Here is a 27,382-nt window from a genome sequence, read left to right on the forward strand (position 1 = left end):
TTTAATTATTTCTCTTTACTGGGTTTAGTTCTGGCTTGTTTTAGTTTTCTCATGCTTTGAGGTGCTTCACAGTTTGAGATTTCCCCCTGATTTTGTCACATGAACACTTAGATCTGTAAGAACTGCCTTCATTGTACCTCATAGACTTTAGAATGTCATGTGATTTTTTTTTCATTCAGTTTTAGAAATATGTAAATTGTTTTGATTTCTTCAATCACCCAGTCATTCTTTGGTAGTGTGGTGGTTTTTTTGTGTTTTTTTAATGAATAATCTTGCTTTTGATATCATCTTATTCCATGGTCACAGAATACAGAAAGTTATTTCAGTTTTCCTATTTTTGGAGACTTGCTTTGTGTCCCATCCAGTACATGATCAGCTTTAGAATGAGTTATTTGGACTGCTGGGAAGAAGGTTTATTCTGTAGTGTTTGGGTGAGATGCGCCACTACTTTATTTATCTATGGTGTCATTTGTCTCTGATGTTTGTTTTTTGCCTGGATGACTTGTCTATTAGTGAGAATAGGGTATTTTTGTTTGTTTGTTTTTGTTTTTTAAGATAGGGTTTCTCTGTAGCTTTGGAACCTGTCCTGGAACTAGCTCTTGTAGACCAGGCTAGCCTCAAACTCAAAGAGATAGCCTACCTCTGCCTCCTGAGTGCTGAGATTTAAGGCGTGTGCCACCACTGCCTGGCTGAGAATAGGGTATTAATTTATTCTTATTTTTTATTGTGTTGGTGTTAATCTGTGACTTTTAATCTCATAGTATTTGCTTTATGGAATTGTGTCACCTATGTTCAGTGTAATATGCTCTTGTTGGATTGTTTCCTTAACAGCATGAAGTAACCGTTATCTCTTCTAGGTAGTGTGGGTTTGACACCAGTTTTGTCAGGTATCAGAATTCTGACACCCACTTGTTTCCTGGTACTATTGGCTTAAAATACCTTTGCCCGTTCTTTCACCCTGCAGTGTCTACCTTTTGTTTGTGAGGTTTGTTTATGGTATTTAGCAAAAGAGGGATGTGATTCCTAATCCAATTAGCTCTTCCATATATGTTGATTGGAGAGTCTAATCCAGCGCTATTCAGAATTGTTATTGAAAGGTGTATATTCAGTTCCTGTCATTTTGTTGATTTTTATAGTATTTGATGGTTTTTAAGTCCTTATTTGGTTGAGAAATGTTTTTGAACCTTTTTTTTTCATATAGCTTCCTATATGTTTTTAACCCTTCTCTTCTATTCAGAGTCTGTCCACTGTAGCATTGGCCTAGTGGACATAGATTGCTTTATCCTACTTTTGTCATGGAAAGCTTTTCTTTTTCCTAACATGTGACAGCTCTGTTGGATATAGTTCCTGAATGGGCAGTTGAGATCTTTTTCAGAACTTAAAACACATGCTTTCGTGCTCTTTTAGCTTTTAGAGTTTGCACTGAAAAGTCAGCTCTTACTCTGATAGGCCTGCCTTTCTGTGTGACTTGGTCTTTCTCTCTTGCAACTTTCAATCCACTTTGTTTTTTTTTTCTGAATTTTTAGTGTTTTAACTAAAGTATAATGTGAGAATTTCTTCTTTTTGGTTCTACCTATTTTGTGTTTTGTCTGGATGGTCATCTAGTTTTCTAGGATGGAGCATATTTCCTCTATTATCTTATTGGAAATGTTTGCTGTCTTTAACATGGGATTTTTTTCCTGTTCTGTGACCATAATTCATAAATTTGACATTTTAACGCTGTCTCAAAGAGTCCCTATATTTTATTCTTTTATATATATTTAAATTTATTGTTGGCCTAAACAAATGATTCATGTCTTTTGACTTATTGTCTCCTGACCACTCTGTTTTTCACGTGATCCATTCTATTGATTGGGAGTTTTACTGAGGTTTTTATTTGTCGTACTGAAAAGTTAATGTTCAGTATTATTTGTTTGCTTTGTGTTTATTCCTATTTGAAATGAACAAGCATTTTTATTGGCCCATTACCTACCAAGTAGTTTAGGCTGTTAGCCAGCAAGCTTCAGGGACCCTCCTATCTCTGCTTTCCCAGAGCCATGATGCTAAGTGTGTACCACCATACCTGGATTGGTTGTTGCTGTTATTTCTAATGTGGGCTCAGGACCAAGGTCATGCTTGCATCAAGTACTTTACTAACCGAGCCAGCTGCCTAGACAGTAATTTGCCATTTATAGGAATAGTCTTTCTTAGAATGCCATATTTAAACAGCGAGGCTAATAGGAGTATTTTGAAATGATCAAACAGATGTGAGCAAAGGAAGAAGTTGGAAGAGACGTACTGGAATGGAAATACTAGACACTGAAACACTGTGTGGGTTTGAATGTAAGAGCAGGATTTCACTATAAGATGACTTTCTGGTAATCTTTCAAATATTTCCCTTGAAGTTGGACATGAAAACAAAAATGATGGAAGCAAAGTTTTATGAAGAAAAACTTAAGCTGCAACAGAAACATGATGCCGATGTGCAGAAGGTAGGGTATATACATGTATGTTGTGTGCAGAATTTTCTGTGCTCCAGGGCTTGTGATGGGGCACACATCCATCATCTTTTTTCTAAGCAACAAGAAGGAAGCAACTCCTTATGTATTTAAGGAAAATGTGCTTATTTTCCTTTCTTCTTCCTCATTCAAATCATAAAGCAATATTCTTGCTGGACTGAAAATTTTACCTTTGTTTAAATGGAAGTTTTAATTATAAATTTATGTAATGAAGTTTTATTGTAAAATATCAAAATGAAGTAGAATTATTTGAGGAATAATACATTAATGTATAGGATAAATGAATTTGAAAGATGTTTGGAAGAATCATGGTGGTAGAGTCTGAAATCAGCTTCTTGGTATATGTATCAGTTACCTTACTCATCATCATGACCAGTGCTGGACAAGAAACATATGGGAGAAAGGCTGTCCTTTGGCATGTGTATTTAGAGGATACAGTCTACCCCAATAGAGAAAGTTAGGGGGAATGCATCTCGGTGGCAGTGGGATTTTTCAACAGCTGATTGTTTCATATTTGTAGAATGGGAGGTAGACAGGACAAGAAGTGAGGCTGGGTTATAAAACCTCAGTGACACCACTTCCTCCAGTGAGGCCCCTTCTCCAAATGCCCCACGGTCTCTCAAAATAGTCCTGTCTCATGGGAACTAAATGTTCAACACCTGCGCCTGTGGAAGTTACTTTCTATCCAAACCAAGCATTCCACCCTGGGCCCTGGAGAGTCATGCCCATCTCAAAATTCAAACTGCTTCCAGTTAAGCTTCAAAAGATTCCATAGCCTTACAGTTTCAGGGCTGTTCAAAAGTCAAAGGCTTTGTTTCCCTGAGACTCAAGGTAGTCCCTTAAATGTGAACCCTTTTTAAAGTAAAAAGTTATGTTTCCAGCATGTAATGGCATGGGGTAAACGAGTAGGGGAGAATAGAAAAGAAATACAAGACCAAAGTAACAGTGAAATTCATGAAAAATACCAAACCTTCCAGCTCCATGTAAGGCATGTGGGGCTGTGGTAGTATCATCTGGGCTCCACTGGACTTGGGAACCTTGCTTCTCCAGCTTGGCTGTCTGTAACACAGATTGCCTCTCTCTCGGGCCATTGCCTGGTCTCAATGATTTTCTAGAACCCGGCACAAATTTCTGTCACCTCCTCATTCATAGTTGCAAAGCCAGCATTACATGAACAACATCATATCTTCAAGCCAACTTCAGACGTATCCTGGCCTCTTGGGCCATAGCTGAGTTGCCTCTGTGTCTTTGAGGTTGAACCTGGTAAAAGCGCTTTTCTAGGTAGCCTGATTGAGCAGGGTTTCCCGCTGGCTCTCTGTGTTTAGTCAAATGAAACATCTTAGGTGATTTTGTTTTGCTCTCTAACCCTGCCTGATGTGTGAAGTCTTATGCTTCACGGCTCCTTTCCTGTGTTGGTCTCGCATCTGTGCTTTCTCTTTAAAGGCACTGTCTCTTGAACAAACACACATTTTTGTCCCCACCTTCTCTCCTCAACTGGATTCTAACTTTGTTTTTTCTTTTTGCCAAACTGTTCTGCTCTCAGTCTCTGTAAACCTGACTAGGACAGTAGGTAGTGTTTATGCTGCATGCTGGGTTAGTCTCTGTAAACCTGACTAGGACAGTAAGTAGTGTTTATGCCGCATGCTGGGTTAGTTTTGCTGTCTCATAACTTTCTTTGTCTATGACATTTTAGTTAAGCTTCATGTAGTTTCAGGATATGAGCAGCTTGCAGCCAAATTCTTTGCCAAAATAAAACATGGATGGCATCTAGCCCAGTTTCTGAGGGAGCCATGACTCCTGATACAACATCAGACTGTCCTTTTCTGTCTCCATTTATATTGACATTCTAGTTTCCCAAACTTGAGCCGTAATAGCTTATTAAGTTCTGCTTTTGGTATTCTAGGGTTTCTTTAGCCTGCTCTCAAGTCTTCCTCGTCCCTCCTGTAAACCAGTTCCAAAGGCCTGAAGAACCATGTGGTCAGGCTTATCACAGCAGTGACCTCATTTCTTGGTACCAATTTATTATATTAGTTCATTTCATACCACTAATACCAAATACCTGAGAACAAACAGCTCAAGAAGGGAAAATTATTTTGGCTCATGGTTTATGGGGATGTGTTCCAGTGACCATAGGGTTAAGACTGAGGAGAGAAAGGTGAGGTTGAATGCTGCTAATAAAAACACTAAGAAAAGGTTCTTTGCCTCTATGAGCAGCTTTGCTTGAGCTTGGTTGAGGGTGTGGGACTATGGCTCACTCCCACTTCTCTCTGATTTTCTTTTGAGCTCCTGGGTAACATTTCCCACTGTTTACTAACGCTCCTATTTTGGTTATTTACTATTTTTTTTGTTGTGAAATATAAAATCATGGTTGCATTTATTAAATGTGAAAAAACTGATAAATATAATTGCTGTAAAAAGTTATTAAGTGTTTGAGATCTTGAGTTCATTTTGTCTTGATTCATAAAACAGAGCTAGATAGAGATGAAGCCTGTTCTACATCATCTTCCCATACATCTAGGAGGTCTTGGCTTTAAGCAGGGAAAGACTAGGGGACTCTGGTAGGAAGATCCCTGGACATATTCAGCTGGAAGATGTTGCATTCCAGTGTAGTGCAGTGGCGTGGCCTACCCAACAGAGCCCGCTTATGATGACTTCTTTCTGCCACCTGATGACAATTTAATTTCCAAGTCATGTTTTAGGGATTCATGTAATTCATTGTTCACAATATTTTTAAAAATATATGTGGAAATTCTAAAGAAAACATTTAAAAATAAGTTATTCTTGTGTGTTAACATTTTTATCAATGTATATAAAGTAAGTTTTGTATTTAGGTGGAATCATTTATGAGATGGATAGACTTGCAAAATACTTTCCTCATATTTTCCTCACATGTGGTGGTATAGCCTATACTTTCCTCACATGTGATGATATAGCCTATACTTAATTCTGTAAACTAAAGCACTGTGCATCCTTTTTGCAGATTTTAGAAAGAAAGAATAATGAGCTAGAAGATTTGAAAATCTTATACAAAAAGAAACAAGCTGAAACCGAGGAGACAATAAGAAAGCTTGAGAAGAAAGGTGATGGTGTGCCATGTGAATCTACTGAGATGATTTGATTTGTTTTGATGATTTAAAATTTAAAAATAAAATTTAATTTCTGAGATTTTGTGAGTATCCATCAATAGGTGAAATTTATATGAAATTTCATGTGACTAGGTAAAATGTGTGTTTTTTGAGGCAGAGAGAAAGAGAAAGAGAGATGCAGTGGCAACTGGGACTGACAGAAAAAATATAGAATATATTTCCCACTTACACATTCATTGAACAGGAAAGAGAAAGCATTAAGTATTCAATTGTCTACAGTATGACCCGAAACATCAAAATTTTCAGGTATTCACAAGAAAAATGTCACATTTTGAGAAAATAACTTTTGTTTGATTTTGTTTAGTTGGACATGATTTAATTCATTCCAGAGAGGAGTTCCTCATTTTGGGGTAGGAACTCAAAAGTTGGTGAGTTGTATTTGTGCGCACTGGGCAAATGTTTGACCACTGAGCACATCTCGAGCCCATAGCCTTGTGGAATTTAGCACATGCTTTGATAAAGGCTCAGAATGCTTACAGATTTGAGATTAGTGAAAATGAAACCGAAGAATTAAGATTTGGTAAAGGAAGAAATATAGACAGTGGGTAAGAATGAAGGGCCAAGAGAGACTTTGATCTAGGATGTGCCAAGTTTATTGGGTTTCTCCACAACCTGAATGTGGTGGGGTGGATAGTAATACTCTTGACAGTTAAACAGGGCAGTTACATGTGAGAACTAAGCAGAGAAGTAGGCATTTTCAGATTAATTTCCTGCTTTAAAGGTTGCCAAAAGTAATTATATAGTTTCATTTTTTCCTTAATTGTTATCAGTGATAGCTAAAGTGTTCTGTTTATTTATAGACTTTCCTTCTCATTCTGTTTCACAGTAGGCACTTCAAACATCCTTAAGCTTGAAAAATATTTAGGCTTTAAGAAAAACTGTTTTCCTGCCAGGCATGGTGATGCATGGCTGTAATCCCAGCATTCCATTCTGGGCAGGAGGATTTCAGGTTCCAAGTAACATAGCTACACAGTGGTACCTTATGACAAGAATCAACAGCAGCAACAAGAACAAGAACAACAAAACAACAAGGTCCACACTCATTTTTTAAGGGTTTTAAAATGCAGTTCAATCTTGGTTTAATGTTGCAAAAACGTGTTATACATGCTAACCACAAGTGTGTAGTCCACTTGGGTTCTTCTCCTTTATAAGCTACATAGTTAAGATAAGAATAAAAGAAACTTCTGGGGAAATATTTCTGAAAATTCCATTTTAAAGTAATAAAAACATAGATAAGATGTTATGTTGAAGTAAAATTATGGCTTAATGTATTTTGTAATTTAGTTGGTTAAAATTTATTAAAGAAAATTTCACTTAAACTATGTCCTTTTAGCTAGAGAAAAGGAAGGAATAACATACAGTTTTTAAAAGTCTAATGACATAAGATTTGAACATGATTATAAACTGCCTGGCAACAGCAGGATGTAGCTTCCTTTTTCGGTCAGCCCGTAACTCCTGAGAACTTGTCTCTGTGGCACTGTTACACCTTTGAATAAAAAATGAAGCTGACATATCTTTCTCCTCAATGAAAATGACCTTATTTAAGAGGAAAATGGCAAGGAAATAGATATAATGTCCTAAGTGACTCATTGGAGAAAAAGATCTGATTTTGTGTAAATTAGGGGGATTTCTTTCTCTCATTGCAAGGGAGGGATCTGCTTGGTGAGTGTTTTAAAAAGAGGATACCTTGTGCTCAAGCTCCATGAGAGAAAATTTCTGACAATGGAGGTGGTTAGGTAATGACACTGGGTACTAAAAGGAGGTGTCCTCGGGAGCCAGCAGAGAGAGGCTGGTATATTTACGGTGAAGTTTGAAGATGTCGAAGAGGCAAGAGATGGATCCTGAGAGCAGCTGGATCATAAGGGGCCATTTCCCCTGTCAGAGCCTTAGGCCCATATCCTTTAGGGGAGGGGAACCTAGCATGATCCCCAGCCTGGCACTCATTATGGGATCTGCACCAATGTGTGGACTCTTTAACGTGACAAAGGCCACATTAGAGGAGAAATACTTGAGGCTAGCATGGGAGCCAGTATCTTAAAAGCAATTGGCTGATGGAGTTTCCATAGCAGCTAACCTGCTGTTTAAATGTTCTGGGGAGAGAGTAAAGACTAATTAATCAAGCTCACCTATGGTTATAGACACGGTCATAAAGCAGGAAATTAGAGGGTTTTAGAAAAATGTAAAGCTCAGTGAAAACTTAAATCATGTATTAAATGTATCATTACATACATATCACCAAATTCTAATGTGGTTCCTAGAAGTGGTTTAACTTTATTTTCATAATTTTTGACAGTTCAGATCCTTATACGTGACTGTCAAGTTATCAGAGAAACTAAAGAAAATCAGATAACAGAACTGAAGAAGATGTGCGAGCAAAGCAGAGAATCTCTGAATAACGACTGGGAGAAAAAGGTAAGCACCCAGAGTCAGCCACGTGACCTGCGGAGTGTGTGTGAGAGGGACAAGCCCAGCAAGGGTGGAAAATGATTAAAACTTCAAGATTAACTACAAATAGCCGGTGCTCATGTCTTGGTATATATCATTCTCAGAGTCTATGGTTTATAAATAGTTTTTGTTTTAAAGCCATATTTTTTTACTTAGTTTTATTTGAATTAATGTTTTGCTTTTTTTTTTTTTTTTTTTGGTAGAGCCAGTAGGTGTTAAGTAAAATGATAATGGAAATAATGGTTTCAATTTGGGATTTGGGTAATTTCTCTCTTAAAATGGTAGGCACCACTATCTAAGCAGACTGAAGTTTATAGTGCAAACTTGTTTTGGTGAGTAAAATCCCCAGTGAATAGTTTCTTCTAGCATGCCCTGGGGAAGCACTGAGGTGTTGGTACCGGGGTTTAGGAATCATCTTGAGTCACTTTTAAGTACGAAGTAGCCCTGCATTGAAAAACACAGACTTTAGACAAATTACAGATGCAGCAGTCAGATTTGAAGGAGTGCTTATAGTAGTCAAAACTGCCTACATTAAATTTGCAAAGTCCAAGGATCTTCCAGGTGGCCATTTCTGAGTCATCCTTACTCTTCTTGTTGAGCTTGAATCTGGAATGAGATTTTTGGGACTCTTGCTAGGCTGGTTCTGTGCTCGCCTGCTTTCTGCATGTGTTTTAGTATCTCCTTGGTCAGGTGAGGATTCACCCTGCCTGTGATAGCCCCTTGCCTTTCTCCCTTTTCACAGAGAGCGAGTCAAAAGCATCTGTTAGACTCTTCGGAACCCTGCTTTCTCCATCTCACACAGACACTGGATAAGCTCCCTTCCTAGTGAGATCCCAGAGTGAAAAGCCACAGACAGAGGCAAAAAGCTGTGCTCTTCCTGCTCAGCTTTCTGCCTCTGCCCTGAAGCTCACTGCTACATCCTTTCCAGGCCTCCACTTTTTTCTGCTTCCTTTACCTTAGTTCACAGTGATTTTGTTAAAGCTTCATTCATTTAGTCAACATAAGGCTATCAGACAATTAAGATCTTTGTATATGCTGCTTGCCATGTTGTCAGCCTTGCTGTATATTCCACTCATAAATGTGATCTTTGTGTTTGTTGTTTGTATTGATTATGGAATGCTGAATGAGTATCTTACTGGAAATTTGTATAGGAGAAGAAGCATTTTCCTATTTGTATTGTACAAATGAAATAAATAATACAGTTGTTATTCATAATGAACAACAATAAGATTATTAATATTTCTGTTTGTGTATTTTTCAGACTCCTAATAATGTTTCATTGAGAAATGTACTATTTATCAGATTTACTTACTTTCTACCCAAGTCAGAAAATTCCTTTAGTATTTGCCCACCTATTGAAATTTCTGTTCTGGAAAGCAGAAGAAAAATGCTCTTTGTGTGATATTTTTACTTATGAGTCTTAGACTCTTGTTCAGATCACTTTATAGATATAAATAGGAACATTAGAAAACACTTTTAATTATCAAAATAACCTATTCCATGATAGTGAAAGAGTCTTGTCTTCATTGTGCAGCTTCACAATGCTGTAGCAGAAATGGAAAAGGAAAAATTTGAGCTTCAGAAGCGACATACTGAGACTATTCAGGAATTGCTGGAGGACACAAACGTGCGGCTGAATAAAATGGAGGGTGACTACATGGTGCAGACACAGTCCACAGTAAGTGATTTTCTCTTCTCTGTTTCGCTCTTCGCACCCCTCACTGATACACATTTTATATAAATCTGTTACTAAATTTAAAGAAAAAGCTCTACTCTCTTACTTGATACAGTGAGAATGACAGCCCCTAGAAGTTCACTAAGATGTCAGACTCTGGATTGTTTGATGCTACCTCTGTGCCTTAATTTCTTAGAAGTGGTTGCAAATTCTTTTCATTTACTTTTAGTTCAGACATAATTATTTTCTTTTTAAAATTCTTTTATGCTGGATAGAAGGACGATTTTTGATGATACTTGAAGTTGGTTTCATGGAAATTGGGAGTGTTTCTGCTCTGACAGAGTCTCCTAGCAGAGCTTCTTGACTGAGGCATGTACATACACATGTCACCTGGAGAACTATCAAATCCTTAGCAGTTTTGGGGTCTTCCTAATTCTTTGAATGTTAAGTTTTCTTATTTCTTTGATAAGAATATAATAGTTCTTGGCAATGTTGAATTGATATATGAATGAAGTTACATAATAAGCTTTCAACAGTTAGGGTCTTTGAAAGTGCAGCATCTAAGAATTAGAGAGTCATATGAGTGAAAAAGAAAGACTTGGTTTAAGAATATAATTAGTTGCTTGAAGATGGGATTTTTGATCTCTGTTTCTTGTAAAAATGACACAAAGCAGATGAAAAGTTCAGAAATGAAGATGGACAAAAGTTAATAGAACTTTTGGAGTTTGTATTAGTTACATTTATGCCATCGAAAGAAAATGCTGTACAGAAACTGTGCAATGAAAGACTCATTTGGCTTACTGTTTCAGAGGATCTCTCAGTCTGGGAAGGCTGTAGAGTTCATGGTGACAGGAACATGTGGCAGAGGCTTCTTATGGAACAGCAAGTTAAGAAGCAAAGAAATTACTGGCAAGCAAAGAAAGTATACAGAAACTAACCTTCAAAGGCTCGCCCCTAGCTAGTAGGGTCCACCACCTAAAGGCTTCACAGACTACTGAAATAGCACAGCTACTGGGAGACCACAGTTTCAAAACGTGACTTTGTGAGAAACAGTTCAGATTCAAATCATAATAGCGTTGGAAAGGCTGAAATTGATCTGACAGGTTCAAGAAAGTCCAGGACTCTGGGAACCATGGCTGAGCTGTTCCACACAGCCTGGGAGGCATCAGGCAGCTCAGTGAGTCTGCAATATTGGGCTGCTAGATTTGAAAGAAGAGGCAAGGTATGGGCAGAAGGTGTTGGTCATAATGCATTTGCATGTCCCTAATGCAAAATTTTTAAAATTGATTTTATTAATCTTTACATTTTTCTCTGCTCCCCTCTCTGCTTGTCCCCTCCCCTTCAACCCTCTCCCAAGGTTCCCATGCTTCCAGTTTACTCAGGATATCTTGTCTTTTTCTACTTCCCATGTAGATTAGATCCATGTATGACTCTCTTAGGGTCCTTATTGTTGTCTAGGTTCTCTGGGATTGTGATTTGTGGGCTGGTTTCTTTGCTTTATGTTTAAAAACAACTTATGAATGAGTACATGTGATAATTGTCTTTCTGGGTCTGGCTTACCTCACTCAATATGATGTTTTCTAGATCTACCCATTTTCCTGCAAAATTCAAGATGTTGTTATTTTTTTTTTGTGCTGTGTAGTACTCCTTTGTGTAAATGTAACACATTTTCTTTATCCATTCTTTGGTTGAGGGGCAGTTAGGTTGTTTCCAGGTTCTGGCTATGACAAACAATGCTGCTATGAACATAGTTGAGCACATGTCCTTGTGGTACAATTGTGGATTCTTTGGCTATATACCCAAATGTGGTATTAGTGGGTCTTGAGGAAGGTTATTTTCTAATTTTCTGAAAATTGCCACACTGATATCCAAAGGAGCTGTATCAATTTGCACTCCTACCAGCAATGCAGGAGTGTTCCCTTTACCCCATAACCTCTCCAGCATAAGTTGTCATCATTGTTTTTGATTTTGGCCATTCTTAGAGGTGTGAGATGGAATCTCAGAGTTGTTTTGATTTGCATTTCTCTGATGACTAAGGATGTTGAGCATTTCCATAGGTGTCTTTCAGCCATTTTAGATTCCTCTGTTGTGAGTTCTCTGTTTAGGTCTGTAGTCCATTTTCTTATTGGATTATTTTGATGACCAATTTCTTGAGTTCTTTGTATATTTTGGAGATCAGACCTCTGTCTGATGTGGGGTTGGTGAAGATCTTTTCCCATTCTGTAGGCTGTCATTTGTCTTGTTGACTGTGTCCTTTGCTTTACAAAAGCTTTTTCAGGAGGTCCCATTTATTAATTGTTTCTCTCAAGGTCTGTGCTACTGGTTTTATATTTAGGAAGTGCTTCTCTGTGCCAATGTGTTCAAGTGTACTTCCCATGTTGAAATAGGAGCGGCGGGGCTGCGTCTCCAACACCCTGGCCGCTTGGCTAGCTCATGCCTGAAATAACAACACACAAACTGTATTCATTTAAAGACTGATTGGCCCATGAACTCTAGCCCTTACAGGCTAATTCTCGCACCTGGACTAGCCCATTTCTAATGATGTGTGTAAGCACCCCAAGGTGCGCTTACCGGGAAGATTCTAGCCTCCGTCCATCCTGGTGTCTCTGCTCCAGAGAGCAGAGCTGTCGGGTCTACCCGGGAGAGCTGAGCATGGCGTCTCTGCTCCAGAGAGCAGAGCTGTCGGGTCTCTCCGGGAGCAGAGCAGAGTCTGACCTCACTTCCTCTTCCGCCCAGCATCCTATTTTGTTTACTCCTCCCACTGATGTTCTAACCTATCAGGGCCAGCCAAGCAGTTTCTTTATTGCTCAATGACCTCCCTCTATCATTCCCACTTTCTCTTCTAAGAGGTTCAGTGTGGTTGGCTTTATGTTGAGGTCTTTGATCCATTTGGACTTGAGTTTTGTGCATGGTGATAAATATGGATCTATTTTTATTCTTCTACATGTTGATATTCAGTTAGGTCAGCACCATTTCTTTTTTCCATTTGATATTTTTTGTTTCTTTGTCAAAAATCAGGTGTTCGAAAGTGTGTGAATTAATATCCAGGTCTTCAATTCGGTTCAATGGTCCTTTTATGCCAATACCAGACTTTTTTCAGTACTGTAGCTCTGTAGTACAGTTTGAAGTCAGGGATTGTGATGTCTCCAGAAGTACTTTTAGTGTACAGGATTGTTTTGACTATCCTGGGTTTTTTGCTTTTTCATATGAAGTTGAGTACAGTTCTTTCGAGGTCTTTAACTATGAAAAGACCACACCTACGAATAATAGGTATACAAGAAGGAGATGTTCAACTCAAAAGCACAGAAAATATATTCAACAAAATCATAGAAAAAAAACTTTCCCAACCTAAAGAAAGATATACCTATGAAGATACAAGAAGCTTACAGAACATCAAATAGACTGGATCAAAAAAAAATGTCCCCTCACCACATAATAATCAAAACACTAAACATACAGAATAAAGAAAGAATATTAAGAGCTGCAAGGGGAAAAGGCCAAGTATCATATAAAGGCAGACCCTATCAGAATTACACCTGACTTCTCAATGGAGACAATGAAAGCCAGCAGGTCCTCGTCAAGTGTTATGTAGATATTAAGAGACCATGGATGCCAGCCCAGACTACTATACCCAGCAAAACTTTTAATCACTGTAGAAGGACAAAACAAGATATTCCATGACAAAATCAGATTTAACCAATACCTAGCCACAAACTCAGCCCTACACAAAGTACTAGAAGGGGAAAACTCCAACCCATGAAAGTTGGCTACATCAACAAAAACACAGACAATTGATTATCTCACAGCAGCAAATCCCAAAGAAGGGGAAAACATACAAATTACATCACCAACAATGAAAACTAAATTAACAGGAGATAGCAATCACCAGTCATTAATATCTCTTAATATAAATGGACTCTACTCACCTACAAAAATACACAGGCTAACAGATTAGATAAGAAAACAGAATCCATTCTTCTTCTGCATACAAGAAACACATCTCAACCTCAAAGACAGAAATTGCCTCAGAGTAAAGGTTTGGGAAAAAAATTCAATCAAATGAACCTAAGAAACAAGCTGGTGTAGCTATTCTAATATCTAGCAAAATAGACTTCAAACTAAAATCAATCAAAAGAGACAAAGAAGGACATTTCAAATTAGTCACAGAAAAAAATCCATCAAGAGGAAATCTCAACACTGAGTCTATGCCCCAAATACAAGAGTACCCTCATATGTAACAGAAACACTTCTAAAGCTTAAATCATACATTAAACTAATAGTGGGAGACTTCAACACTCCACTTTCACCACTGGACAGATCAGTCAGACAAAAAATGAACAGAGAAATAAGGGAACTAACAGATGTTATGACTCAAATGGACTTAACAGACATTGATAGAATATTCTATCCAAACAGAAAAGAATATACCTTCTTCTCAACACCTCCATAGGACCTTCTCAAAAATTGACCACATACTTGGTAACAAAACAAACCACAACAGATACAAAAAAAAAAAAAAAGTGGAATAAACCCATGGATCTTATCGGATCACCATGGCTTAAAACTAGAATTCAACAGCAAAACTAATTCCAGAAAGCCCACAAACAAATGGAAATTAAGCAATGCTCACCTGAATCATCAATGGGTCAATGAAGAAATAAAGGGAGAAATTAAAGACTTCCTAAAATTTAATGAAAATAACCACACAACATACCCCAACTTATGAGACACAATGTAAGCAGTGTTAAGAGAAAAATTTATAGCACTGAATGCCCCCCACACACACAAAATAAATGCCTACACAAAGAAGCTGAAAAAATCCCACACTAGTGAATTAACAGAACATTTGAAAACTTTAGAACATAAAGAAGCAAAGTCACCCAGGAGAACTACTTGGCAAGAAATAATCAAATTGAGAGCTGAAATCAACAAAATAGAAACAAAGAAAACAATACAAAGAATCAATGAGACAAAGAGTTGGTTCTTCGAGAAAATCAACAAAATAGACAAACCTTTATCCAAACTAACCAAAAGACAGAGAGAGAGAACACACAAATTTACAAAATCAGAAATGAAAAGGGAGACATAACAACAGACATGGAGAAAATACAGAGGATTATCAGGTCATATTTTGAAAACCTGTCCTCCACAAAATTGGAAAACTTACCAAAATTAAATCAAGACCAGATAAGCAAATTAAACAGACCTATAACTGCTAAAGAAATTAAAACAGTCATCAAAAGTCTCCCACCCCCAAAAAAGCCTAGGACCAGATGTTTCAGCTCAGAGTTCTATAAGACTTTCAAAGAACTAATACCAATGCTCCTCATATTGTTCCACACAACAGACAGAAAGAACACAGCCAAACTCTTTTTATGAGGCTACAATTACCCTGATACCCAAACCACATAAAGACATTACTATGAAAGAGAGTTACAGACCAATCTCACTCATGAACACTGATACAAAAAATACTAAACAAAATACTGGCAAATCGAATCTAAGAACACATCAGAACCATCATCCACCTGATGCAACTTTTTAAACTGAGCGACTAAGCAAGAGCAGACAGCAGGTGTGGATGGTCTCTTCCAGCTTGTGGAGCACAGGCTCGTCTTACTTGTAACTCCAGGAGAACACTGGTGATCTTCTGGAGAGAAGAAACAGTCTCAGAGTTTGCCGTAGTTTGCTGGCTGTGGTGAACAGAATTTCTAGAGCTTCCGAATCCCTTTGGGTAGCAGACTTACAGCTTTACAAGCACCACTTCCTCCCAATGAAAAACTGAGTTGCTTATGAGACAAAGAGTATCAAGATGCCTTTAGACTTTTTAACTCAGTGTTCAATGCCAGAAAACAGTGGGGCCATGCCTATAAGGTGATGTTAGGAAAAAATTTGGGCCCTAGTGCTTCCCGAATGAATAAGTAGTTTGAAATACTTGCAAATCCCCAGGGTTTATGCATGCTTGTTGTAAGAGGCTGCTTGTTTGTTTCCTGGCCACCCAGACTCCCGAAAGAAACTGTATTAATTAAACCATTGCTTGGCCCGTTATCTCTAGCTTCTTATTTGCTAACTCGTATGTCTTAATTTAACCCATTTCTATTAATCTGTGTATTGCTACGTGGCTGTGGCTTACCAGGTAAAGTCTAGCAACTATCTCCCTCAGGGCTACATGACTTCTCCCCGACTCTGCCTCATTTCTCACATTCAGTTTAGTTTTTTTCACCAGCTCTGTTCTACTCTATCACAGGCCCAAAACAACTTTTTTATTAATGAATGGTATTCACAGCATACAGAAGAGAATCCCACATCACATGCTAAATGTCTCTATAGTGTTTTAGAAATGGCATTTGTCATTGTTTTGATCTCTTTAATATTTTTCTTTCTTTTGTTATGAGAAATGTATTCATAGAAGTTATTTTTTAAAAAGGAGCTTTTCATTCTGTCTCTTAGGTCTTATTTTGTGTTTTCTATTCTTGCAGTTTCTCACTGTTCTTCATTTCTCTTTTTGAAAGCTTCTTTGATTCTACCCTCATCAATTCATCCTTTAATAGGTTTGCTCCTGCATATTATGTCTGTTTTACTTTTTATTTAAACTACTTTTTCATGCCAAGTGTTTTCATTTGACTCTAAAAAATCCCTTCTCACCAGTTAATTTGTTAATAGCATCTTGAATATATTTGTTAGTTTAGATCTATTTGTTCTAACTATATTTAGACTATTATAATGTACTATATATTATGAACCATAACATGATATATATTATTGTCCTTGTTAGTTTTTACTGTCAACTTGGTATATTCTAGAGTCACCTGGGTAGAAGAAACCTCAGTTGAAGAATTGTTTAGATCAGATTGTCCTGTGACCATGTCTGTGATAAATTGTTTAGATTGATGATTGATGTGGGAAGATCCAGTCCTTTATGGGTTGCACTGACTCTAAGTAGGTAGGTTTTATATATATAAGAATTGTTAAGCATGAGTTAATGAGTGATCCAATAACCAACATTCTTGTTTCTGTTTTACCTCCTGTTTGTGTTCTTGAGCTGACTTCCCTCAGGGATGGACTGTGACCTAGGAGTATAAGCTGAAATAACCCCTTTTTCTTGCATTGCTTTTGGTTATGGTGTTTATCACAGTGGCAGAAAGCAATCTTGGACAGTTGTGTAGTAGCAGGCTGCCTGTTTGTCCTGGCCACCCAGAACTGAAATAATCATACAGAAACTGTATTAATTAACTCACCGCTTGGCCCATTAGCTCTAGCTTCTTATTGGATAACTCTTATATATTAATTTAACCCATTTCTATTAATCTATGTATTGCCACATGGCTGTGGCTTACTGGGTAAAGTTCCAGTGTCCATCTCTGGTGGCTACATGGCTTCTTTCTGATTCTGCATTCTCTCTCCCAGCATTCAGCTTAGTTTTCCTGGCCTAGCTCTGTTCCCCTGTAGCTCTGCTATAGGCCCAAAGTAGTTCCTTTATTCTTCAATGGTAATCACAGCATATAGAGGGAAATCCCAATCACAATTACATTGCTTTTTTAAAATAAATTCATTGTCTTTCAATATAGCTTCCACAAGCCTCAGTTATTTTGGACTGAGGACTCATGTCCCTTTGGTTTGTTATTCTGATATGGATTTGAGAAAGCAGGAGATCAAGTTCTTTTATTGGTCAACAAGAGCTTGTGCTGCTTTGTTTTATGTCAACTCGGCAAAAGCTAGAGTTTTTTGAGAGAAGGAATATCAATGCTCCTATGAGATTGGCCTATGGGCAAGCCTGTGATTGTTTTCTTAATGATGTGTGAGAACCCACTTCTCTATGTATGGTGTTGCCCCTGGGTTGGCGGTCTGAGATTGTATAAGAAAGCAGGCTGCTATGAACATAGTAGAGCATATACTTTTGTTGTATGATAAGGCCTCTCTTGGGTATATTCCCAAGAGTGGTATTGCTGGGTCCAGGAGTAGGTTGATCCCAAATTTCCTAAGAAACCTCCACACTGCTTTCCAAAGTGGTTGCACGAGTTTGCATTCCCACCAGCAATGGATGAGTGTACCCCTTTTTGATCCTACTGCACGTATTGGCTTTGTGGGAGCCTAGGCAGTTTGGTTGCTCACCTTACTAGACCTGTATGGAGGTGGGTGGTCGTTGGACTTCCCACAGGGCAAGGAACCCTGATTGCTCTTTGGGCTGATGAGGGAGGGGGGCTTGATTGGGGGAGGGGGAGGGAAGTGGGAGGCGGTGGTGGGGAAGAGACAGAAATCTTTAATAAATGAATAAAAAAATAAAATAGCACAAAAAAAAAAAAGAAGAAAGAAAGCAGGCTGAGCAAGCTGTGAAGAGCAAGCCAGTTAGCTGCATTCTTCCATGGCCTCTACATCACTTCCTGGCTCCATGTTCCATTTTTGGTCCTAGTGTTTTATCTTGGCAATAGAAAGCAACCTAAGAGTTTGTTCATGTCGTGAGGAAATGGTGAGCCTCACTTTAGAGACTCCTGAAAAGGCCCATTGGCAGCTTCCCATATGTAAGATGGAGGCTTCACCAATTCTAAAAGGAATATAACTTTTGAGAGAGATAGTGTTCCTATAATAGAGGGAGAGGTAATCTTTCAATGAAAGGAGCCCTAACTTCATCAGTTTTATCCACCCTCATTCCTGCTGTCTTTCTGTGTTTTCTCTCCTGCCTATTTCCCTGCCTCTAGCCCCACTCCTTTTTGGCTCTTCTTTTTTCTTCATCTCTTTTCAGTTTTCCTATTCCTTCCTTTTATCTTGATTTCCCTCTGTTTCTTTCTTTCTCTTCCCTTCTTCCTTCCCCTACTCATATCCTTCCTTTTCCTTCTTATTTACCTGCCTCTTCTGCTTCCATTTCCCCCATTCTCCTTCCCTTCCCTTTCCTTTTTTGAAACAAGGTTGCTCTGCCCATCTCAGGCTGGTCTGGTACTTACTATGTGGCTATGGCTAGTCTTCAGTGCAAGTATCACCTGCACATTGCCACACAAGTCCTGCTTTTTCGTGTCTTGTTAAACAAATCTCTCTACTGAGAGTGCAGGATTTTCGCCTATATATACGCTATATAAAGGTTTTTAAATTATTCTTTAACAGGAGTCTTTAATCTTTCCTGTTGTTACTTTTTTGTGACTACTGATTAAAATCTAATCTCATTGTTTTCACGTGCATGACTAACCTTGTTTTTCCAGTTTCACTTTTGAGTCCTTCTTCCTCTCTCTTGATCTGCCTTGGCTATTGTGTATTTAACTTCCCTTCAATGAAGTTCTCCATGGTTTACAGCTACCTAGTTTCTCTGCCTTAGCTGACATCATTACTGTGGCTTATAGTCACTCTTGATGCTCAGTGTGCATGTCCATCTTCCTTATTGAGCAGAACTGTCCTGCCTGAACCCTTTCCTTTGATGGTTATATTTAGAATTAACTCCCCACATTCATAAAGAAATAGGGTTTGGAGAATATCTTTTTCAGAATATTATTTATGATATTTTTGACATCATTATTAAAAGTTACTTATTTTGGGGAGCTTGAGTGGTGGCTTAATGGTTAAGAGCACTTGTTGCTCATACGGAGGACTTGTGTAAGTTACTGGCTGCTCTACTGAAGCTCACAACTGTCTGTAACTGCAGTGTTAGATGGTCGAATGCTCCCACGACACTGCACACATGTGGTGCACAGACATCCATGTACATAAGACACCCAGACACATCAATTAAATAAATAAACAAGTAAATGAATAAATATTTTTAAGAGATACATTTTTGCTATACATGTTTGTCATGGATTTTAGCCTTTTAAACATATGTAACTAGTATTTTACTTCACTGCTGTCCGTTGACTAGAACTTATATGAAATGTTAAATATTGATGGCAATCATAGTATCATAGTTTTTGTGGGGGATTTCAAGATAGGTTTCTCTGTGTAGCTTTGGATTTGGAGACTGTCCTGGAACTCTCTCTGTAGACCAGGCTGGCCTCAAACTCACAGAGACCTGGCAATCGTAGTTTTTAAAGCAAAGTTATTCTTATTTCAAAAGGTATGCAAACTTACAGTTCGAAGAAAAGCTGCTTCTCTAGTGTCATTATTTTGCTCGTTGCTTAAACAAGCCCACAGATAGTGGGTTTCAGGGTGGCATTTCATGCATATTTTGTTCTTCTTTGTCCGCCTTCCCACTCCTCTCCCTCATCCCTTATCTTCTTTTGCTGTCCCTTTCCTTCTTCTCCCGAAGCCCTGCTGCCCTCTTCTCACATGTGTTCCAGTCCCCTGTTTTCTTTCCGCCCTCGAGAGCTCTTCCTTCCCTGCTGTTTCTTACACAGTACACACAAACACACACATGCCCAAATGCACACACATGGACAGGTACACTCAAGGGCACATCCCCACACTTAAATCTAGGATTTGCATATGAGAAAAAGATACAGTGTATTTCTCTTTCTAAGTCTGGTTTATTTTGTTTCATATAATGATTCCAACTTAGAATCATTTTCCTGAAAATATCATTTAATTTTCTCTATAGCTAAATAAAAATTCATATATAATAATGTAAAACGTATAAACCCCTCCTGTTAATAATGCTTCTATCAAGAAAGACACTGATTAATATTTGCCACAATAATTTACTTATATATTCTTCTTAGCAAATTGCTTCTATTGTCAGTTTAATGCTGGGTATTGTCATTAAAAAACACAAACATAAACATTGCAATGTGATGGGTATATTAATTACTCAGTACTGGATAATAAACGACTGTAATTGAGATGACCTAGAATGGCAAAGATACATTGCCTTAACAGTTCCCAGCCATGTGGTAAAACTCAGTGTTTGCAGAACCTGTGGTCTTTGAAGGGGCTGTGGGAGAAGGATCCTTTTTTGCCTCTTTTGATTTCCTTTGGGGTTAGGCAGTCCTTGACATTCTTTGGCTCCCGGCTGTAAGCTGTGTCATCAGCACGTGTTCTTGTGTGGATCTGTGCCAGTGTCTTCACATAGCCTTAGGTGAGGCCAACTGTCTTTGCACTCGGGACCCTCTGTGACCTAGTGATTCATACTAATTCTGAAAACATTCTGCTTCCATTCAAATACACTTACATCTGGTAATTGAGCTTAGTAGTAAATAATTTGCTTAGACTGTGGAAGGCCTTGGGTCTAGTTTCCAGCACTGCCCCAAGCAAGCAAACAGATAACAAAGTCACATTACTTACAAGTCTTGGACGTTGGCTTTAGTATCTCTTTGTATGTTAGGTGCAGTGAAGAACAGTAGGTAAAAAATTATGTTTAATTGTTTCCACTTTAAGATTGAAAATACTGAAAAGTAAATAATTAGGTCTACGAAAGAGAAAGACATGCTTATTCTGGTGCTTTCCATTTCTTATAGAAACTGGTTTTCAAAGGGGTGAATTTGGTACTTTCATTATCAGCTAACCACAACAGGATGGCTAATACATGCTGTTTGCTGTTTGTTTATGCTGCTGGGTTTTCTTATTTATTTGTTGGGGCTTTTTGAGAGAAGGTTTCAGTTTATAGTCAAGAATGGCATTAAACTTAAACATCTACTGCCTTAGCATCCTGGCTGTTGATATCACAGGTGTCTGCTGTATTATTGGGGTTTTACCATAGTTAACAGAACTTTAATTAATTATTCATTTAAAATAAAACTATTAAACCATTGCATATGAACATAAGTAACAATATTTAATACTTGCAGTCTGAGTACCAAATATAAATGTTTTATTATATCTGTGCAAACATGAAAAGATATACAAACAAATTAAATTTTACAAAGAAAAGAAATTGAATGAGATATGTCATTGCTTTTTACTTTTGTCAATCTTAACCTCTGGCTTAATAGAAGGTGACTGGGTTTTCATTCACTTTTGCATTTATTCTATTATGATTTCATATAGTGTCACCTCTAGAAACTGCATAGACAAACATCAATGTCTTCATGTAATTTAAAAATAGATCTGAACTTGCTGACCTACCGAGAATCAAAGGGTCTCAGAAATTTGTTGAATTTTGAGAATTGCTACTGTAAGACACAGGTTTATGATTTTTTTTTAGCAGAATTCTTCAATGGACTAAATTTAAAAGTTGTGTACAAAACATACATAAGCACATATAAAAATGTATACCTGCTTGCAAGAGTATTACTTTTACTATTGGCCATCTATGCTGACATAATCTTTTTTTTAAATATCTATTTATTTATTTATTATGTATACAATATTCTGTCTGTGTGTAAGCTTGAAGTCCAGAAGAGGGTGCCAGACCTCTTTACAGATGGTTGTGAGCCACCATGTGGTTGCTGGGAATTGAACTCAGGACCCTTGGAAGAGCAGGCAATGCTCTTAACCACTGAGCCATCTCTCCAGCCCTGACATAATCTTTTTACTTAATTTTATCTCATTAAAAATGTCCAGTAAAGATAATACTGATGTCCCTCAGGACCCACCCATAGGTGTCTCTAGACCTATAACTAGATTGAAGGCTAAAGGCCCTTAGTGGGGAGGTAGAAAGTGCAGTCCATGAGAAGGGACACTAGACTACTAAAGAGCTTAGTGAGTTTCCTAGTTCATTCAAGCAGAAGTCTGGGGATATTTGGAAATGGATTTTAAGGGTGTGGGCTAATGGTGGGAGGAACATGAAACTGGAGAGCAGTGGTCGCACAAGAGCGAGGCTTCAGTAACTGTAGGTGTCGACAAACCTAGTCCAGATTTCCAGATACTTTAAAAATTGAGCCACTTTTGACATCAAAATCTGTAATTATACAAATAGATAAATCTGTTTCACAATAGAATTTTTATTTTTGTCTATTTGGAAAGAAAAGTGCACTTTAGATCTAAGAGGTCATTGTCAGATTTCATTCTGGTTTTGAAACTTTGAAGCATTCTGAATATTGAATTTTAAACTGCATGTTCAGATTTCGTTGTACATAATAATAAAGGAAGCGAATCGTGGAAATAGCAGGTTTGAATTGAGAATTCATCAGTGCTGCACAGAGTTTGTGAGAAGTTCCTGATTTAATAACTAAGCCAGGTAGAGTTCAAGACCTGCCTAGGATGGAAGACCAGACTGTCAGGGAGAATAACGTCCTCTGTTATATTATTATGCTTTTAACCATTTTGCTTTTTGTTGAGTCTTGTTCTATTTTATGACCATTTATTGTAATTTTGTCTAGGCAATTTATATCTTTTGACATTGGCAGTAAATTTCTAATCGGAGTCTCATAGATAAACTTTCTATTTTTAAACAAATACTAAAACACTAACTCTAGTCCTAAGTGGTGTTTTTTATCCTGTGCTAGGAACTGAGTGTAGGCAAGTGACCTATCACTGAACTGTATCCCTGGTCCTCTACTCTGCATTTTTATGTTATTAATCTCTTAGAGGTTGGAAATAAACACCCATACTTCCTAAGACTTACTGAAATCGTATCTATAGTACTTCATACCAAGATCGTGTAGTTTTTACAACTTTCTCTCTTTTTAAATATATTTTCTTTTTTTAAAAATATTTATTCATTATGTATACAATATTCTGTCTGTATGTCTGCAGGTCAGAAGAGGGCACCAGACCTCATTACAGATGGTTGATGAGCCACCATGTGGTTGCCGGGAATTGAACTCAGGACCTTTGGAAGAGCAGCCAGTGCTCTTAACCACTGAGCCATCTCTCCAGCCCCTAAATATATTTTCTTAATTCTAGTCTTTTTCATCAATCTCGTAGCACATTAGAGTCAAACCAGAAAGACTGGTGCTTTTTTCACTTCTTGCTTATTTAGTTTTTTTTTTTTTTGAATTGTGTTTTTATTTCTCTGAAACTTTTCCTGTTCTCTTCTGTTTCTACGAGTTGAGTCCAGGCCATTGATGCCTCATCTCTGGACTCTTCCAAAAACCTCTCAGCTGCCCTCGCTGTTATTTCTTGCTCTATATATGCCAAATTCAAATTTCCCCATAATCAGAAACTAAATTTCTAATCTAATGCCTATAGTAACTTCTGCTTATAAACAATGTCCACTTCAAGAAGTGCAAACAATTGCCAGCCAGAAGCTCCCAATGTGGGAAGCTATAATGTGTATCTAAGGTAACCTTTCATTTCCTGTGGTCCCAGAACCTGTCCCTGGTTCTGTTGTGTACCACTAGATTCCCCTATATTGTCTTCTAGAGCCTGCGAAATAGGATGTTGCATTAGCAGCCTTTCTTTCAGGTTTCTTATCCTAGTTTTAGGGCTGCACTATTTTATATCCTTTAAGCTCTTTATGTTCTTTTTAAAGATGACTTTGGCCAAATATTATTGTTCTTAAGGTACTTCATTCATACCTATAGGCCTTCTTTTTTAATTATTTTGTTTAGATTATAATATAACTTCTGTTCCTCTCCAAACCCTCCCATGTACTAGCCCTGCTACCTTTCAAATTCATGTCCTCTTGGGGCTTGTCTCTACAATTTTGCATTTTGATTGATTGTGGTTTTCTGTAATGGTCTCTGTCTGCTGCAGAAAGAAATATCCTTCATGAGGGTTGAGGACTACACTTACCTGTGGGCATAAGGACAAATATTTAGAATGTAGCCAGAATCACGCTGGGTTAGTGAAGTCGTGGTTGTAGGCTCTCCTCCAGTGTCCATGACTTCACAAGCCGTGGGAAGTTGGTTGGTTTTCCAGTGCCAGGCATGGTTTCCTTTTTGTTGAGTGAGTCTTAAGTCAGTTAGAGAGCCGTCAGTTACTACTAAGGTATTCTTTATTTATTTATTTTTTTGGTGGTTTCGAGACAGGCTTTCTCTGTAGCTTTTGGTGCTGGTCCTGGAACTAGTTCTTGTAGACCAGGCTGGCCTCGAACTCACAGAGATATGCTTGCCTCTGCCTCCCGAGTGCTGGGATTAAAGGCATGCGTCACCACCGCCCGGCTCTACTAAGGTATTCTTAACCACTACTGCACCCTTAACATTACAGTGTTCTGCTGGTAGTTGTTGTGGTTTGTAAATGTCATGGTTGTTTGGGGTGGGGGGAGGTTCTTACCTGCTTTGGAAGCTTCCATCGCTCCGTCTGGACCATGAAAACCAGACCTTGGAGAGGAGCCATTTAGGTTGGCACCAGCTTTGGAGCCTCTGGGCTGAAATGGATGGTGTCTTTGACTGTAGAGACTTGCCTTCTACCTCTGGGGAAACAAAGACAAGAGCAGCAATATATAAGGTTTTGGGAGTCTCTTGGGTAAAAATGACCAGCAACACAAAAGAGGGACTCTCACGCTTAGAGTTGGAGTTTTTTTAGATAGGATTTGTCTGTTGGAGGGAGCATTGTTATCCCAGATAAGGAAATCTCTTTAAACTATATGTGTTTATTTATGTACAGGCTTTTGTGTGTTATAGTTGTCTCAGTCTGGGTTTTTATTGCTTGATGAAATACCATCACCGAAGCAACTTGGGGAGGAAAGGATTTATTTGACTTACATACATTGAAGGAAATTAGGACAGAAACTCAAGCAGGGCAGGAACCCGGTGGCAGAAGCTGATGCAGAGACCATGGAGGGGTGCTGTTTACTGACTTGCTCCTCATGACTTGCTCAGCCTGCTTTCTTATAGAGCCTAGAACCACCAGCCCAGGGATGGTACCACCTACAGTGGGCTGTGCCCTCCCTCATTAATCACTAATTAAGAAAATGCCTTATGACTGGAACTTCTGGAGGTATTTTCTCAATTGAAGTTCTCTCCTTTCATATAACTAGCTTGTGTCAAGTTGACATAAAACTATCTAGCAAGGGGTGGGGGTGGGGCAATCGTTTCCACCTATGCCACCACATGGAGGGGAGAGGAATCAGCTCTCCTGCTTTCTGATTCTTAGGCTCGACTCTAGTGTGCTGTTCAGGTGATGTGCATGCCTGTAGTGAGAGATAGGGCCGTCTTTCCAAAGTGTGGGGGGCCAGCTCTCCCCTGGGGGAGGCAGGGCCAGCTCTTTGGCTGTAATATCCAGTGAGTGGTAAGAGCAGCAATCCCAGGGCCAGTGAAGGGTGGGGCATGATTCCAGAGACCTCTTGTACTAACACAGACCATGGACATCATCACAGACCCTAACCAGGCCTATGTGTTGGCCTACCCCAACATACCTCGTCTATGAACTGTTAAGAGCTGGTAAAGGGGGTGAGTTCTAAAACAACAGGATCTCCAGGACACAGGACAACCAAGGATATCCAGGGAGAGCCCCAGTGAGAGCTCATTATTGGTGGTGGTGGCATCATAGGTAAAGTCAGAGGCCTAGAGCCAGACCAATGACTTGTGGCAATGAACACTTAACACAGATGACTATAGACTCAAGGGTAAACTGTGTGACTCAGTGGGTCACCCTATGGCACCCAGACAAGATTCTTCTGTCTGTCTGTCTCTCTTTTTTGTTTCTTTATTTTGTGTGGGTTTTGGTTTTTCTTTTAAAATTGGTTTGTTTTGGGATGAAGGTTGCAAGCACAGAGGGCAGATGTGAGGGATGAGGAGATGAGGGGGATCCTACCCACACCGCCTTTAAATGTTTCCTTGTCTAGTCTTCCCACCACCCTCACCTCACTGATCCCCTTGTAACCTCTCATGGTCCTTTGTTCTGGCTCTTATTGGCATGCCAACTTAAGTCCATTTATCTGAACATTCCAGTATAAGATCTGCATGAGAGGATATACAGTATTTGTCTTTTGGGACCTAGGTTACTTCTCTCAGTATAATATTTCAATATAATATTCTTGCCAGTATTATACAAGATTTTAAATTTCTCCATATCCCCAATATTTGCTCTCCTCTTATTGGAGCATAAACAGCAGTTTCAAATGAATGGAGACAAGTAAGGATGTGTGCGCATCTGTCACCAGGGTCCTTGTTAGTATTTGGGATTTACAGAATCTACAGGTGTCCGAGGAAGGGGCCACCAGTTCAAACCGTGGCATCCATAGGAAAATGACAAGGAGCCACTTGTGAGCACTTGCTTTTTATAGCAGGGGCAGTGAACAACTACATCTTGAGCTCACAGATACCTTTTAAGGTTCCATGAAATTTTAACAGTTGATCAGTACCCAAATTAACATTTCAAGTTTACTTTATCTTTGTTATTAATCTCCAGTGACACTGGACATCTGAGATCACAATACTGTTTTGATGTCTGCCACTTTCTTCACCGAAACAGGAGATTTCTTTCCCTCTCATCCTTTTTCTTTCTCTTGTAAAAAAAGTAGTCTGTGTTTCTCTCTTCACAACATTCAGTTGTTAGTCCTTAAGCAAAGTCTGTAGGTTTATCTGTAGTAATTCACCCCCTTGGTCTTGGTTTATGTCTTTGGTCATTTTCTAGCAGTTTATAATGACCACTCGTTTATTTCTTTTATTCTGGGTAATATTTGCCTTGACTTTGAAATTCTTGACTCCTATCTTTATATAGGAGACCCAACCCTCACTCTGTGCAGTGTTATCTCAGAGCTTTTGCTGTCTCAAGTTGGCCACCCTCTGCTTTGAGTTTCTTGTCCAGTCCTCACTCATTCTCCAAGATTAGAAAATACCTCTAGAAAATACCTAGTGGGGGCAACTTAGCAAATTCTAACTCATCTTTTGTGGTTCTTCTTCATCTTCCTTACATCCAGTCTGCCTTGGGCCTCC

General features: G+C 38.6%; 1 protein-coding gene across 6 annotated transcripts in view; it reads left to right on the forward strand.

Moving 5' to 3' along the window:
- The window catches only part of Cep112 (centrosomal protein 112), a 363,872-nt gene that overhangs the window by 72,343 nt on the left and 264,147 nt on the right, over positions 1–27,382 (forward strand). For 3 of the 6 annotated variants that reach the window (XM_050164303.1, XM_050164306.1, XM_050164305.1), the window contains 4 exons: positions 2,385–2,471; positions 5,479–5,578; positions 7,938–8,056; positions 9,624–9,767. In XM_050164303.1, coding sequence (XP_050020260.1) covers positions 2,385–2,471; positions 5,479–5,578; positions 7,938–8,056; positions 9,624–9,767 — 450 coding nt within the window. Of the gene's footprint in view, positions 1–2,384; positions 2,472–5,478; positions 5,585–7,937; positions 8,057–9,623; positions 9,768–27,382 lie in introns of those variants that run through there. The other 3 variants (XM_050164302.1, XM_050164304.1, XM_050164307.1) reach the window with 2 other exon arrangements.

This window comes from Alexandromys fortis, unplaced genomic scaffold (genome assembly GCF_014885135.2).
Source record: "Alexandromys fortis isolate MF-2015 unplaced genomic scaffold, M_Fortis_MF-2015_v1.1 scaffold_156, whole genome shotgun sequence".
NCBI classification, from domain to species: Eukaryota; Metazoa; Chordata; class Mammalia; order Rodentia; family Cricetidae; genus Alexandromys; species Alexandromys fortis.